The 16,902-nt window shown below is 47.5% G+C and overlaps 1 protein-coding gene across 7 annotated transcripts in view; it reads left to right on the top strand.

Moving 5' to 3' along the window:
- LOC144149337 (uncharacterized) overlaps positions 1–16,160 on the top strand; it is a 61,884-nt gene extending 45,724 nt beyond the window's left edge. For all 7 annotated transcript variants that reach the window (XM_077680909.1, XM_077680931.1, XM_077680926.1 and 4 more), the window contains 2 exons: positions 1,359–1,535; positions 14,067–16,160. In XM_077680909.1, coding sequence (XP_077537035.1) covers positions 1,359–1,535; positions 14,067–14,222 — 333 coding nt within the window. In that variant the 3' untranslated portion in view covers positions 14,223–16,160. The remainder of the gene's footprint in view (positions 1–1,358; positions 1,536–14,066) is intronic.
- The last annotated feature ends 742 nt before the right edge of the window (positions 16,161–16,902 follow it).

The following is a 16,902-nucleotide window of genomic DNA, read 5'->3' as shown; positions in this document are numbered from 1 at the left end:
TTAAATAGTTTTAATAGCATAGCTGTTTAGGCCAACACAAATCCATCCGTCGTATACAGAAAACCCATAAACTGCCTCGAACCCAAGTCCTTTACGCCATGAAACCGGCAACTTAACCACTGGGCCACCCCAAAGGCCTGAGGGGTACGGGTTAGCAGCGGTGGGAACAATAACATGTGCAGCCAACTGGAAGGAAAAAAAAAGAACTCTTCCTGTGGTCAGTATCGAGCCTGGGTCCTGGCATTGTGAAACTGGCATCTATCCGATTGAGCTATCATCGCATTCCGGGCGCACAGCATTTCCATTGGGCGCACAGCATTTCCACCGCATTTCCGTTGGCTTTGAGTGTGGCCGCAGGTTGTAGCTCGTGCTAATGCTGTCCACTTTGGGAGAGATGTGGAAGCTTGCGGGTGATACGATCTGGGCCTGCTAGTCATGGAGAACTTTCAGCGGCAGTTACGGAAATCCATGTGAGGTGATGACGTAGGGAGCGGAAACTTCGTGCCTTACTGAACAACTTGAAAGCAAACTTAGGTCAACTCAACAAGCCATGGGACGAGTAATGATTGGAGTGACACTTAGAGACAGGAGACAAGTTTCCTGGATCAGAGAATAAACTAGAGTAGAAGATATCATAGTTTGAATAATTAGGCGAAATGTCAATCGGTCAACTACCAGGGTGACAGAGTGGACATCGAGAGATGGGTTTAAAAAAAGAGGAAGGCCAATTACTTGATGGAGGGAAGAAATAAGGAAATTCGGAGGCAAAGAATGGACTTGAGCAGTGTGGGACAGGGGGGGTTGGAGGTCGATGGGAGAGGCCTTTGTCCTGCTGTGGACCTAGTGCGCTGCTGCTGCTGATGATATTGCAACATCCAGGTCTCTCATGAAGGGAAAGAGGCCGCCATCTCTTCTGTTTTTCCAGCCTTGCACCACTAGTGCAAGCTGTGCCAATTTTTTCATGTTTTACCCATTATTGAAACATTTCGTGTTGCAGATATGTACATGAACCGTGTTGGTACCATGACTGTTTTAAAATGAACCCCGAATGGAAAAGATGCCTGCTGTCTAATTACACATGTTATATAATCCAATAACAGGCTTACCGCGCCAGTTAGAGTGGGTGAGGTGCCTGTAAGTGAAATACCTCGCAGAGTGCCCAGCACATAATCCAGCAACATCGCGTGGGGCATCCGCTCCTGTTTTGTGGTATTTTGTCCTTTGCATGTGTAATAAAGTGTACGACAGGGTTCCTCCCTGTTGATGCGTGTGGGTGCAGCATAGGAGAGGATCCCCGCGATGTGGAGGGGCAGAGGGATAGCCCCGTGGATTTGAGTGTGTGTTCCCTGGAAACGCAGGCCAAACAGCTGCAGGGAGGAGCGAAGGTGCGCTCTGGCACGCTGGCGACCCTGCAGCGGAGCTGGCGGGGCAAGTTTGTGGGACCTGCAAGGGCTGTGCCAGTGGTAGATGCCACCCTCAAACGCTCGTGGAGGCAGGCCCTAGCTGAGAACAGCCCCATCTCCTGCCCCAACGAGGTAGGAGGGGGCACTGCTTCTTTCTTCTTCTTGATGGTAGCTCTCCCTGCCTGCATGTGTCTGTGTGTGTGTGCACGTCTGTGTTCAGCGCGTGCAACCGTCTCGGCCCCTATTCATGCAAACACCCACTCTCTGGGCCATATCTTGAGTCTGCTGATCTTGTAGATAACTCTTGTCAAGATTCGTATGTTGTAGCCACAGCTGCCGACAAATTACGTGAGGGTGTGTGCATTGAATGCCTCCTCTGCTCAGCACCCTCCCTGGTGGTAGGTCCACCTGCAGGGAAAGTTGTAAACACTGGCAAATCGAAGGTCTTTCAGTAAGGAATGTGCTGTGTACTGTCGTCTTGCAGCACATGATAGAATCAGCAGAATCTTTTTTTATGTAACCTTAGTATTGTTATACGAAGGGCCAAATTTAAGCAATTTCCGCTTAGCAGGGTTCCGCTCTAAGTGTGCTGTGTCATTCGCATTATGATAAATGCAGATACAAAGAGGCTGTATTACCCTTTTAGCAAGCTATATCACGAGAACCAAATCCACAATCTACAACACGGTGTTATGGTATGAGAATGACAACAACAGGGGTGAGACAGCTGTGCATATTGCGCATTTTTGATACAAATTTGTTTTCAAGCGCCAGGTTGCTCCAAAAGCTTGAAATTTGCAAAAATTGCGCCAAGCTGCTCCAAAACAGTCTGACAACCAAGGCTTTTAGTGCTCCCGTCAGTTTCAGTGGGGAAAAATGCGTACTCATGACCTAATTTTCCAGCACCTGCAAGGTGATGCTGTTTGTAAAGGTTTAATTGATTGATCATTCAATAAAAAATCCGCATAAAATTGTCCCTGAGATTGTTTTTTCGAAGATTATAAATGTCGGGTTGCACGTGTTATATTCTGTGAGTACTTAAAGGAGCCATGAAGAGAAAACACAAGTTTGGTTCATTCAAAAGATTGTCTCGTTAGAATCATACTGACACCACTTTTAACGTAAACTTCACTCAAATAAGCTACATAATTAGAAAAACGGGAATGGTCATGCAACCCACCAGCTCATTTCCCGCAACAGAACCTATGATGTCACATGAGCTAAGCTCTGCGATTGGCGGAGGCTGGCTGAAGCAGACAAAAATTAGGTAGAGCTTACAAACTAGACGAACGAGCGATTTTCGCTTAAATTTAGGGCACATTCTTTACAAAGCAATAAGAATGATGGGACAAACAGTGGAAGTTACGAAAGCACATGTAAACATAGAAGTACTGATGCGTTCTGCTGTTCGTACTGCGCACAGCATGCTTGGTTTAGCTGCACAGCACTACGGGACTTGGGGTTGTCTCAGACGACACTGGCCGATTGACGCAAGCAATGGTGTCTTACGTGACCCCATTTGTCGAGCGAGCACTGTTTCAGGGAACGAATATTTTCTCCCAGAACAAAAACAAGCCAGGTTTAAATGTGGGCAAAAACAAACCAAACGCTTGCCACGGTATGGTGGCGCCATCTAGGTTACGGAACGTAAAGAAACGCAGGAACAAACCAACACCGCTGTACAGGGTGGAGACAACCTTTGAACGGTCCCGTGCCGCCGCAATTGGGCCAACGTGCTCAACGCGTTGTTCTTTTCGTTTCCCACGAGACCTAGCAACGCGGAACAGACAATATGATTCAAACTTCTTCAGTAAACCGCGTTGCGGCGATAATTTTAGCGCAGTTTTGACACAATGACTTGCTTCGGCGGCGAGCGAGCAACCGAAAATGGCGGCGCCAGCGTATACGTGTCTCTACCCTGTACGGCGGATGCGTGAATGAAGGTACTCTAGGCTGCAGAGCGGTCGGTTCCTGTGATGTCATTTGGGACCACGAAAACGCACGATTGAGCGGGAAAATCGAAATTTTAACCTAAATTGTTTAATTTCTCAGTGAATAAAGCACCGTTTCTATCCGGACAAGCACTGGGGGCACTATAAAACACGAAATCTTTCGAATAAAACCAACTTGCATTTTCTCTTCATGACTCCTTTAAAGTTTTCCCATCAAAAACCATTGCAAAGTCTTGTAGAAAAAATACTTATGTGTACTGAGGCGACAAACTACTTGTGTAAGTTGATGAAAAAACGGCAATTTTGAGAGCACCGTATCTCCAGAACGACATTACTGGGTGCCGCCATCTTGGTGTGGTGAAGATAAAAAAAAACATGGCCGCCGGGCGAAGCAGTTGCTCGTGGGTCAGGCAGAGTGCTCTTCACCGATTTCTTCCGTGGCTTTGGTCATGTGGGTGGCTGGGATTACATTTAGTCGTTTGATCTGTTGCGAGGAGTTCATGTGAAAAACAACGTGGTGCCCACGAATTTGCCGTGTTTCGGCCTTGTGTGTGAAGCACGCGTGCTTGAAGTGAAATTTCGGACTCATTGCGGTGTTATAAAACGCTGAGTTATTGCTGCCTTAGGCAGCGAGCTTTCGAGTGCCGGGAATGGGACAATTGACAATGCAGAAGTGGCGGCGCAAGCGACATCGCCGCAAAATGTTCAAGCAGTGTCCGATAGCAGGACGGGCTATTACTGCACGCTATTAATAATGGTTCATCTATCTGAAGTGAAATTTAATGCCAAGAGGAAGGTGGCTAAACATACCAACGTTACTCAGATTACGATCGTAGTGATCGAACGTGTACCTTACCTTGGGGATTGGAATGGGAGGGCCGGTGGGGTGCGACGACTGTCACCTCGCTTTGCGCACCTTTTGCCATGGCTCTACACTTGTGCATAAAGCCGAGTCTGGGATTACAAAAATAATAATTTCGGCATTCACATGATAACAAAAATGCCTTACGATTGCTTAGTTTTTCAATTCGATATTTGCAACTGCGCTCCACGTCATCTATGCATAGAGCCTAAGAATTTAAAAATGATTTGTGAAAAGGTAGTGCAGTTCGTACCTTGTGATACTCTGGTGGAAAAAACTTTATTGAAAGGCTGTTTCAGTGTTGTGTATGTTCAAAAACGATTAAAAAGTGCACTGCCCCCCCCCCTTCTCTCCTCTGGGTTGCCAAAAATTTGATCTTTTACGCTCCTAAGGTGACATAATAAATTTTCTGCTCCAAAATCGAGATTTCATTGCTCCAAAAACTTCTCCCAAATCTGATTCAGCTGTTTCACCCCTGCTAAAAGAATATTGGCTATGATCGGGAATCTGCCTGCCTGACCTGTTTAAATTCTGTTCTCAAACATAAACGAATCCTCTTTGTGTATTCTTTAGTTATGCAGAATGTTACAGCAGTAAATGAGCATTTTTGCATGTTTTTCCTGAAAAAAAACCATCTTTTGTTTGCGCTCAATCCGTACACAAAGGTCCCAAATGAGCCATGAAGACAAAATACGAGTTTGCTTTGTTCGAAAGATTTCGTATTTTATAGCATCCCCAGTGCTTGCATGGCAGCAAATGATGCCGTATTCACTGAGAAATTAATCAATTTAGGTTAAAATTTTGATTCTCCCGCAGAATCGTGTGTTTTGGGGACGTCTACAATGAAGTTATAACGGCGCATATACAAACAAACTTCCACTGTGCCGTTCGGCTCTCCAGCCTTGCTTGCCGTCAAACCTCCCAGGTGGCGCTAGCATACTCAGCACTCCGCCGTTGGTTTGTTTTTGACCGTATTTACACCTGGCTTGTTTTTGTTACGGTAGGAAGTAATCGCTTCGTGGAACATGGGCTATGGGACAAACAGGGTCACGCAAGGCAACGTCGCTTACGCCAATCGGCCAGCGTCGTATAAGACAGCTCCAAAGCGTCGGACTGCTGTGCAGCTAAAACAAGCATAGTGCGCCCAGTACCAACAGCAGTGCACATTGGTACTTAATGTTTATGTATATTATCGTAACTTTTGTTGTTTATGGCACCATTCTTACTGCTGTAAAATGGATATGCATTGCATTTAGGCGCAAATAGCTCGTTCGGCAAGCTTATAAGCTCTGCCTAAATTGAGTTTGCTTTTGCTGGCTTCAGCCAATCACACAGCTGGGCTCATATGACATCATAGATTCTGTTGCAGGAAATGAGCTAGTGGGTCGCATGGCCATTCCCTTTTTCCCTAATTTTATAGCTTATTTGAGTGAAGATTACGTTAAAAGTGGTGTCAGTATGATTCTAACGAGGCAACCTTTCGAATGAGCCAAACTTGTGTTTTGTCTTCATGGCTCCTTTAAAAAAGTACTGAAACCAAATTTTAACGCCTAAAAAATGATATAATTGACTTCAGTAGCTTGCACAAATGCCTCACAGAAATTTTTGCAGCGATCCGGAGCCGGAATCACATCGAACATTGATTCTGATTGTCCCGGCCGCGAGCTACCACAAATCGGCAGCACTAGCAAAATCGCTATCAGTCTAAAGAGTTCGGCTTTTACCAACTGGTTTACCAGTTGATAAAAGAGTTGGTAACAGTCTAAAGAGTTCGGCTTTCTTTGCAAGCTCGTATGTGTGAGCGAGACGCCATTTAAAGTGAGTACCTACCCAGGCAATGGCTGCTTCAATTCCGTTGATGTGGTCATCGGTAAAAATGTCTAAACCACGGAGCAAGATAAACAGGAGCGCCGACTTCACTCTCTCCTGCGGGCTCTTAATGTCCACCACTCGCGGAGCACAATGTAGATGGCGCAGCGAATGGTCAAGCGACCGGCGTTCCCCGTGTGCCGGCGGGCGCGTTGGCGGAACGCATTCTGTCGGCTTTTGTCGTCTGCTTCGGCGACGGTAGTTTTGTGCACGGAGTGCTTTGGGCCTGCGTTGGCGCCGCTTCGCGTTCATTGCGCTCCTCCTTCGCACGGCTTGATTGTTCGACAGCCCCTTCTGGGTAACCCAGACCCGAAGGAATTGAGTGGTCGTACGGCACGGCAGAGATATGTTAAGGACTGGTTTGCATGGCGGGAAAACAAAATGTAGAGCGCACATATAGACATATGGCTGCTATGCAAACACTACCTTTTGCGCAGTGCTTGCCGAAAATGTGACTCCGTTTTGTAAATTTGTGAACACCAATTCGGGTGTGTTTTAACAGGTTTTACAAAAGGCGAAAGGAACAACTGGTTCTGATCACTAGCGATTATAAAAGTTGCCTCAGCTTTATCGCCATTCTCCAACTTACGTCCAAAACAGAGTGTGCCTAGAACACGGACCGGCACTCACACGCTCATCAGAAAATAACAGAAACGCGATAACATCACCCGCGACTGCCCGCGACGTAGCAATCTGCTCAAGATCGAGGCCCTGACAGTGCGGTCTTTTCACAAGCCTTCATTTCACGATATTTGAATTCGTCCGGACCCTATATCTCTGTGGTGATGACTCGCTAAAAGAAAAGGTTTGACGAACCGGATGCTTTGCTGGTCAGCCGCTTAAAGGGAAAAAAAAAAAAAAAAGAACGCTGGGAACCCTCGTAGGCCGAAAATTGCAGCCATACAAAACGCAGCATTTTATTTGGAATCCACGGCGTTATCGACGAGATAACACGACCGTAGAGCGACAGTGAACATCGGGCGGTAAGTTGCGGTATGGGTTACAATGAAGGTTGCGTTTGATATTCTTGGGTGCCTTATCAAGATGACAGTGTTTTTGTACACTTATTACAACAGGGCAGCTTATTACAATTCAGTCATTGGCACAGAAATGTGTGTCTCATTGCCGTTTGCCGATGGAGACTCCGGGCGACCCTTGTAAGCATTGTTCGTGCGCAGAAGGGGCATAAACAATTAAGCAGGCGGCCGGAGAGCGGGCCAAGAACAGAGGGTAATTTTTGCGCTGCATCGGTTTGTCGTAAGCAGAATCACGCTAGACTGCATGTTGTGGCGTTTCATATTACTCTTGCTCATTCTTTGGTGATTCTAAAGTCGTCGTCGTTCATCGTTCAGTTGCGTCTTACATCTGCTGGGTTAGTACAATATTTTTAGCGGGTCTTCATAATGTCAGAATAAACGCCCCCCGATAGGGAATAAGCGATCGCCATGTATGCGGTGGCGTGCGATTATCTGCGCCGTCTATTCCGGCTGCGCACGGGTGTTTAAATTCCGCGCGTGCAGGCATTCCTCCTGCATAGTAGGACTGGCATACGACAGGCGTCGTTGCGAAAGAAACGACGCCTCTGGGGAGAGCGAAGAAGGGAAGAGCCATGTACAGAGGCACAGCGACAAGAGGGCAAACGAAGGAGGAAGAGAGCAAAGGGAAAGCTGGGCGGCCGGCGGCGCGTGGACATTATCGGCCCGAGCAAAACAATTTTTCTGGGCCACAGTCGGCGCTCCTCTTTATATCTTGCTCTGTGGTCTAAACCCATCCAAAGCCTTGTCTTGTGCAAGTTTTTGGTTGTGCCATTCTCGTACTTCTTCTCAACAGACAATCAGTCACCATGTATGGGGGCTAGTGGTGGTCGTTTTCAGGGCAAAAAAAGAGTGTCATCTGGACTGATAAGGGAATCCCGCCCTGAAGCATTTGACCTTGGGGGCTCAGGTCAAGCCATTGTCGATGCCAAAGTTGAGTCTCTTTTGCTATTGTCAACAGAGATGGAAGTGGAGTGGCTTACTTGAAGATGTCAATGCGGGCATTTGTGGGGAGCCTGGTTATGCTTCTCATTGTAGCCCACTATAGGATGGGAAGTGGGAAGACTGTATGCGTTTCTTGCTTAAGTTGTAGCAGGTAGGTTGGACATGATTCATCTAACTGCCACTTCTCAAGCAAGGGTGAAGCAAGCATGTTAACTCAAACTGCCAAACTTGTTTAATATGTGAGTGATAAGGTGAAGGGTCAAGGCATATGTACAGGCGGTCACAGAATAAACCGGACCAAGCGAGCGGTGCGCGAATACTATCGGCGCGACACCTTCCGGCCCAGCGCCTGCTGTCGAGATAGCGGAGGGCGCATGCGTGTCCCTCCCTAGAGTTTGTGCATGTTAGTTTCCTTGATTTCGGCTGCAGCACTTTCATCCTCTCGAATGCGACGCGCGGCGGCGCCTTGCGCGGCGCGCCTACCGACCGGGCGTGATGCATGTCAGCAGCCGGCAGCGTGCGCCATGCGCTGATGCCGCGTAACTGTGCGTTCATCTGAGAATGTTTGTTCGGCGCTCTTTTTATCATTTTATTGACTGAAACGCAAACCGGGGTTGAAGAAAGGCTGCGATAAAGATTCACACATGACTGAACCAGTGCTGGTCGTTATGCGACAAACACACAGTTGATAGAACTAAAAACAGCGATGTTTTTTTTTTTTTTAATTTCGAGTTTTTCCCGTGCGGCATATGAGAGGCGGTTTAAAGATGGGAGGAGGGAAGAAAGTAGGAAGGAAAGAGTTTATTCGCTTCGGAAAAATAGACCGAAATACACAGCTGTCGGTGTGAGTGAATTGCTATCGAAAAGCAATGAGGCGTTTCCTTCCATGTCACCCATTGGACAGTGATAGCTATGAAGCGTATAAAGCACGTAACTCGTCCTGCATGGTCATATTCGTGAAGAATGCCTTCCCGCGTCCCCATCGAGCAACGGAGGCACATTGTGCGACTCTTCATCGAAGGGACTACTCAGTGGGAAAGTTGCTACCTCACCGGGAGGTCTAGGACTTCTGTAAGCCGCATTATTCAAGCTTACCGCGATGATCAGGGCAGACTCATTGACGCAGAGCGCAGCGGGCGGCCTAAAGTCACCAGTGAGGAGCAGGAACTACTGATTGTCGCAGCCGCTGTGGCAGATCCCCTCCTGTCTGCAAAAGAAATTCGACAGGAGCTGTCATTGAATGTCTCTTGCGAGACAATTCGAAGTCGACTGAAGGAGGAGGGACTCGGGAGTTGCGTGGCAGCGCAGAAACCGCGCGTGACGGACCGCCAGAGGCTGGAAAGGCTGGAGTTCGCCCGGGCAGTGGAGCGGTGGACAATGGACGAGTGGAAGGAAGCTATATTCAGAGACGAATCGACTTTCTCCACTCGCTGGGATCAACAGCGGCGTGTTTGGCGTCCGATGAGCTGCAGGTACGAAACTAAACTATGAAGCGTAGCTGGTAATGTGCATTCTAGATGATATATAAACTACTACAGTCATCATTATCATCAGCAGCAGCCTATCTACGCCCACTGCAGGGCAAAGGCCTCTCCCATTATTCTCCAATTACCTCGGTCCTGTGCCAACTGCGACCAAGTTATCCCCGCAAACTTCTTGATCTTATCTGCCCATCTAACTTTCTGCCGCCCCCTGCAACGCTTGCCTTCTCTAGGGATCCACTCTGTTACCCTTAATGACCAGCGGTTATCTTGCCTTCGCATTACATGCCCTGCCCACGTCCATTTCTTTTTCTTAATCTCTACTAATATGTCCTTAACACATGTTTGTTCCCTGACCCACTCCGCTCTTTTCTTGTCCCTTAATGTTACACCTGTCATTTTCCGCTTCATTGCACGCTGAGTCGTTCTCAATTTAATGTGTAAGAGGTCAAATCGGGAGCATGGTTTAATGTGAGAATTGCTGAGCATTCTTTCGGGGGTCCCGAGTGCAACGCTAAGCGTAATTGTTAAGTCTAGCAATGCATACCTGGTAATAACTATATTTCGGAGCAACCGATATACAATGTCCCTGTGAATTTTATTCAGCTGGGTTCATTTGAAACGTTTTAATCGTAGTTTTATAAGCACCGTTTGTTAAGCGTTTCTTGTCGCTGTTTTTTTACGAAACACTTCAGGTAACCCGCATCGGCTAACGGGGCTTTTGTAATTCCCGATGTGGAAAGAGGATGAAATTGATGCATAGTTTTATACAGGATACTGTTCGCCTACGTGGCAGTGGGGGTGCAGCCTCCCGATAAAAAAATGTGCCAGTAATTTCAGTCGATGTAAACTATCAAACACGGCGAATGTCCTTTCATTGATTTAGCTAGTATACCTTCCGAACATCTTCGGAGATATCTTTCCTCGGAGATATCTTTCCTGCAGTGTATTTCTGTATTTAGCCCGATGGTATTTGGATACCAGCCCGGCTACATCCAAAGCGTCCTTTCCAGTGGGAGGTGCTCCGTCAGCGCATGGGGCGCAATGAGTGCGGATGGCCTGGGACCCCTCGTCAGAATTTCTGGGCTATTCAATGCTTCCCAGTACTGTAACATCATTTCGACAAGTCTGCTCCCCTACGTCCTGGACGGGTGTTTCATCCTGCAAGAGGACCGAAACCCTGTCTTCACAGCACGAGCCGTGAGCTCACTGCTCGAGGACCACGTGTTGCGACAGCTGCCATGGCCTCCGTGCGGGGCAGACCTAAATCCGATAGAAAATGTGTGGGGGATTATGAAGATGAATCTCGGCAAACGAAATGACTGCGGTCGCACGGCGGACGAGTTGTGGCAGGCAGTGGAAGATGAATGGGGATGCCTGCGCCCCCGTCCCGAAATCATAAAGTCGCTTTATGAGTCGCTCCCCCGACGCATTCGTGAAGTTATCCAAAACGACGGAAACTTCACACACAATTAATAAGGGGAACTACTCGGACAATCACCGATGTCTTTTTTTTCTCTTTTTTTTGGTTCCGAACCGAATAAACCTTCGCTGTATTCAGTTCTTGCTATCAACTGTGTTCGTCGCATAACGACCGGCACTGTCTTAGTCATGTGTGGATCTTTATCGCAGCCTTTCTTCAACGCCAGTTTGCGTTCCAGTCATAAAAATGATAAAAAGAGCGCCGAACAAACATTCTCAGATGAACGCACAGTTACGCGGCATCAGCGCATGGCGCACGCTGCCGGCTGCTGCCAAGCATCACGCGCGCTCGGTAGGCAAGCCGCGCAAGGCGCCGCCGCGTGTCTCATTCGAGAGGAACGGAGTGCTGCAGCCGCAGTCAAGGAAACTGACATGCACAAACTATAGGGAGGGACACGCATGCGCCCTCCGCTATCTCGACAGCAGGCGCTGGGCCGGAAGGTGTCGCACCGATAGCTATCGCGCGCCGCTCGCTTGGTCCGGTTTATTCTGTGGACGCCTGTACCTATGCCTTGGGGCTGTTGCTCTGCTGACATAAGTGTAAGTCTTATGATGCTATTTTGTAACGTCAGACTGTCATTGCCCACTTGTAGCTTTAGTTTTCACCGTAGCTATGAGCCTTTTTATTGAATAAAGACAATAAAAAGGTGCTTGAATGCACTGTTACGACAATGGCTCCTAAGCACGCTCTTTGGCTGACCAACTGATATTGTTGCCTAAAGGGGTTACCGTATTTACTCGATTGTAACGCGCACCCGTTTTTCGCAGTCCGAAGAAGAAGAAAAAAACGCTATGTCCTCGATTGGTAACGCGCACTATACTTTAATTGTTTCATACAAAAGTGCAACTTTTTCTCACTTGGAACAAGCAAGGTTTATTCCAAAGGTGACACGAAATGAAATGTTCCGGTTATTGCCGGCAAGACAGTCACCACGACGATGGTCCGGGGCAGTGCCGTTGCTGCCCTGGCAGCTCTGTCGTTAGGGGTCTCTGAGGCGCTCGCTGCTGCTGCTGCACGTACAATATACTCACCGCCAAATCTAAACGTCTAAGTCCGATTTATGTGTTCATACTTGTCAACATTGTTGTACAAGAACAAGACATTCATTACGCAAATATAAGACATAATATTAATACACAAGGGATATTTACAGTGTTCCTCTATAAAATATTCATATATGCTTGATTTTAGTGAAATGAAATACTACATCCAGTGCAGAAAAAACTCCCAAGCATTTCCCCGAGGGTGAACATGGTTAAGTGCGAATGCACGGGGTGATGCTATGAGGGGGAGTAAAGTTAAAATCCGTTGGCATTCGCCCGTGAGCGCGCGCGAGCCGACCCACGGAGGTCTGGCAGTTTATCGCTGCATATATAGGGGGGTACGCCGCGCCGAGCGCGCCGAGCCAGGTGGCTGAGAGAGGAGGCGAGCGCAAGGGGAGAGGGACAGCGGCGCACGGCAGCTGCAGCCGAGCGAGGGGGAGAGGAGAGAGTGTGACGTCACGGTGGAGAGAGAGGCGCGCGGCAGCTGCTGGGGAGAGGAGGCGCACTGTGACGTCATACCATGACGTCACGGCGCGAGGAGCGGTGCGGGGAGCGGCGCGCAGCCACGGCGAGGAGGCGGAGCGAGCGCGGTCACGTGGTGAAGTGACGTCACCGCGCCGTTGCTACCGACGCTCCTCTCCGCTCCACGCCGTTGCTAGGGAGAGAAGGACTGCGGACGCCGCCGCCGCCGCCGCCGCCGGCGGTGGAAGGTTTGGGGTCGCTTATAAAGTGCATTCGCACTTAAAAAAAAATAACACTGTCGCCTGCTGTCGCTTGCACCACTATAGCTTCTGGCGGCATTTTAAGAAATCAAGCGGCAACAGTTACAAAAGGTTCCAATAGATAGTTTCCACTTTCTCTTGGAATGCACGTGGACTAGGGCAACGCAGTTTTCTAAACGGTGAAGTAGGGCGTCTCGATTCACGCGCGTCTCCGCCGTACAGCAGCGCTGGCGTTGAGGCACCTGACCTGGAGCAGTGGAACGCAATAAATTTAAATAGACTTGAGCAAACCTTTAGCATGTTTACCTTGGGAGGAGTGCAACGCAAGAAGAACGACACTAGAAGCGAGCAGGAAAGTGAACGGAGTCATTTACTTGGCAAATGTCGACAAAGACTACCGTCTTTTGTCGACATTTACAACGAAAAAAGCAGATAGGCGGCCAATTTTTTGGTCCGCTGAACGCTTTCCATGTCGCCTTGCTTGCGAAAATTTTCTCTTTCTGTTTGTGCCAGTCCCGCACGCAAGTGTCCGGAACACTGAATGCACGTGATGCGGCCCGATTTCTATCACTTTCTGCGCACAAGATTACTTTCTTCTTAAACGCAGCATCGTGGTGAACCCGCTGTGTCTTTGCAGTGGGAAATTACATGGCGGAAAGAAAAGAGGAACGCAAAAAAAGACTACACAGACAACAAAGGCAAATATGCACAGACTACGAAGCGCTGGCTACGCTTTCAGTAGTCAAGCAGCCATCTTGAAGCGTCGATGGCAATACGGCGCCGTAGTTTTGAGTCGTACTCGATTGTAGCGCGCATGTGATTTGGGACCTATTTTTCCGGAAAAAAAGGTGCACGTTAGAGTCGAGTACGGTAATGCATGGAGTTGAACAGCCCCAGTGAAATGTTGTGGGGTATTCAGAGGTTATAAATGCTTATGTGATGCACTAGACAGGCAGGCACACTGAGCCGATTGAGGAGCTGGCAGGCGGCACCACTCAGCAGGTGTACCATCACAGGCGCCATTTCTCTAGGCAAGCATTCCGTCAATACTGTATTCATGAAAGGTAATCTGAAAATGTGTGTCACCCAAGTGTGCAGCTGTTGTTGCATACCAGCTGACTGTGCTTCCCTAGTTGACACACAGCAGTGATCTACTGCTGCGGGATCAGGGATGGAGGGATGCCGGGTGGGAGCTGCTGGACTCCTTGGCAGCCAATGCAAGGCTCATGGTGTGGCTGCATGAACAGCAGGGCTTGTCTCACCCCCGTGCAGGGCTGCCTCAAGCGGTTCCGGACGGCCGTTGGCCTGCAGTACCATTACCCTCGGTGCGACCTCACCCGCCTCTACCGATGCCTGAACTGCAAGTGGAGCACATTCCGGCACCCAAAGTCCCTGCTCAAGCATCTCCAGCACTGCTGCCGCGTTTGAAGGCCAAATTGGCAGCATGCCTTTATATCAAGTCATCAGTAAAGCAAACCGCCATCATGTTTACTTACCATCATTACCATAGGTTCTCACTGGTGCTCAGAAGCAACATCACAGTTGGTGATTAGAATTTTCAATGTTCGAGACTGCATTTTGCATAGCCTCTGATTGCTCACCGCACGAGTAACACTGGCAACTCCTTCCCACCGTCCTGGCCCGTCACTGATGCGGGGTGCACGTTGGGTCCACCCCACATCACCGGCAACATGCAATTCACACTGGCAATGTGCAACTAGTATTAATCACAGGACGTTTCTGCCGATATTCAGAGCTAAAGTTGCTTCATGTGGATCCTTTTGTTTCTCACTGCCATGTGAATAAACTCCAAGCTAAGGAGAGAAAGTTTATTTTACTGTATTCCAGATAGCAAATTACATTGAAGGGACAGACAACCAATTTTTGTCGAGTATATATTCTGTACACCAAATGAAAGGGCATCACTTAAAGCACCTTAATGAGAGACGGGTTTGCTGATAACGCCCTAGGACTTCTTAAATTGAAAATTTTAGATCTACGAGCAGTATGTGTCCTCCCAAAAATGATGCTAACAACCATGACATACAGTAGCGGGGCACCATACTTTTGTCTGTATGTAAATGAAAAACGATATTAAAAAAACTTGTCCCCAGCTAAAAAAAGTGTGAATCGCAGGCTTTCTTATGCCTTTATGTGTTTTTTTTATTTTAATTCAACAGTCTTTTTTGCATGAATGCGCCATCTGTTGGGTTAAATGACAGGTAGAATCTGGCTTCACGCTGTGGACGTCAAAAGTTCGATTCTCCCCGAGCGCAGCTTTTTTCTTTTTTTTTTTTTTTAAGTTGCCATTGGCGTATTTGGAAACTGAAATCAAATATTTTGGCAGAACAAACGCCCCTGTCTCGGGTAGAATCGTCAAAGCTCCTTCACTGGGCCTGTTCACTGAGTCAGGCGGCTGCTTTCGCTTGGAGGGACAGACTAGTGTGAGGGCTAATCCCCTCACCAGGGCGCATTTCTATGCATCACCTGTAAATCCCCATCATCACGCAGTGGCCTCAGCCACTTCCTCATTTTGTAGATTTGCTGTTCTTCATCCCCGATTGCCTGAATAAAAGGCTGCCTCGAACCGTCGCCTTTCAAGTGCCACACTGAGAGCAACTTAGCGACGGCGGGCGGCATGTCTTAAAAATTTTCAAAATAATGTTTAAAAGTATGTATAAAATTGAAACTTATACAAATACTTGTGTTACAAGGTTTTCGATAAGTAAATAAACGTTTCAGCAGTTACAGTAGCTGCTAGGTTTGCAGGTCACGTGACAGGGACATAATGTAGTGTCAAGTTCCGACACTGTGAACCGCCGCCCTTCCGATATCAGAAAGTTTGCTGCCAAATTAAAATTATTTCTCCCAATTTGTTTATAAATTTCTTGTGGCTACCAGGGTATATAAAACGCTTGCTTTCATATGAGCTAAAGAACATATACGCAACAAAAATCAGTTGTCCATCCCTTTAACCTTTTCATGTGTTACCATTCTAGTCTCAATGGTTTGATGCCCCTCAAAAAAGTGCACAGCATGGCACCAACAAGGACGGGAGAAAAGCAAAACATTGACACTGGCCCTTTTTTTGTTGTCTTGTTTTCTTGTCATTTCTGCGTTTCACCCTGCATATATTTCGTTATAAATTTTACCAACTGGTCATCATTTGTACTGTTTTATTCTGAGCACTGGCGATCTGCTTTCTTCCTGGTTTCTGAGGTGTCCTTTGTCGGAAGTGTTCAGTGGCTCATCTCAAGGCTGCTGTGTTTTATGCCACTTTCGTCAACATTGTTTGAGGAGCACTGAATTATTTCATATGTTATTATAAAATTTGTACATAGAAAGTGCTGCAGTTTATTGAAAAGCCTCAATTGAAAATTTTAATATGTTGCTTTCACTGTTCATGCAACTGCCAAGCACCTAAAAAGTCTTTTTGCCACGGAATTGCGTAAAAGGTTTGTTGTCCTGCTCCAGAAAATGTCTCTGAATATTTTTTCAGCTGACTCATCTCTCTGCAAATAAAATGTCAAAATCGCAGCAAAAAATATCCTGAAAAGGAGAAAAAAAGTCGTCTGTGATGCATATGTCATAAAACTTCACCCTAGAAAGCAGTTCAAACATAAATCTTGGGCAAGTAGCATGCAGCAAGTAGATTGCCCTAGCAACAAGCTTGAGCAAAAAATTTTTTGTGTATTTACAGTACTGTCATGTTAGCAGAAAGCACCCAACATATGCACCAAGGCGTCCTCTCCTGATTGTGCAAGGCTCGTCCCTTTTTTTATTGCTTGCTTTTTTCCTGACTTCCCAGTGCCATTGGTTCCTATCAGGAAAGTGACACCTTTGGTCATGGTAGCTCGCATGTTACGACTATACTCGGGTGCAAACCACTCAAAATTTCAACCTCTTGAAAACATTATTTTCGTATAGTCTGCCTAAACATGCTGCAACATACGAAACATTGCAGCTGAAATACGGGTATCCGCGGTGTAAACTACCATCAAAAATAGGAGATTTTGAAACCAAAATTGAGAAGAGCGCGGCCATGAGTGATGGTCCAGCCAGCCCAGACGGTGAGCGATCACCGCATGCGGCCGGTCAGCCGGAGCGA

This window comes from Haemaphysalis longicornis, unplaced genomic scaffold, assembly GCF_048455015.1.
Source record: "Haemaphysalis longicornis isolate Haplotype H1 unplaced genomic scaffold, Haemaphysalis longicornis Haplotype H1 scaffold_1, whole genome shotgun sequence".
Lineage (NCBI taxonomy): Eukaryota > Metazoa > Arthropoda > Arachnida > Ixodida > Ixodidae > Haemaphysalis > Haemaphysalis longicornis.
This window is presented reverse-complemented; position numbering and strand designations above follow the sequence as displayed.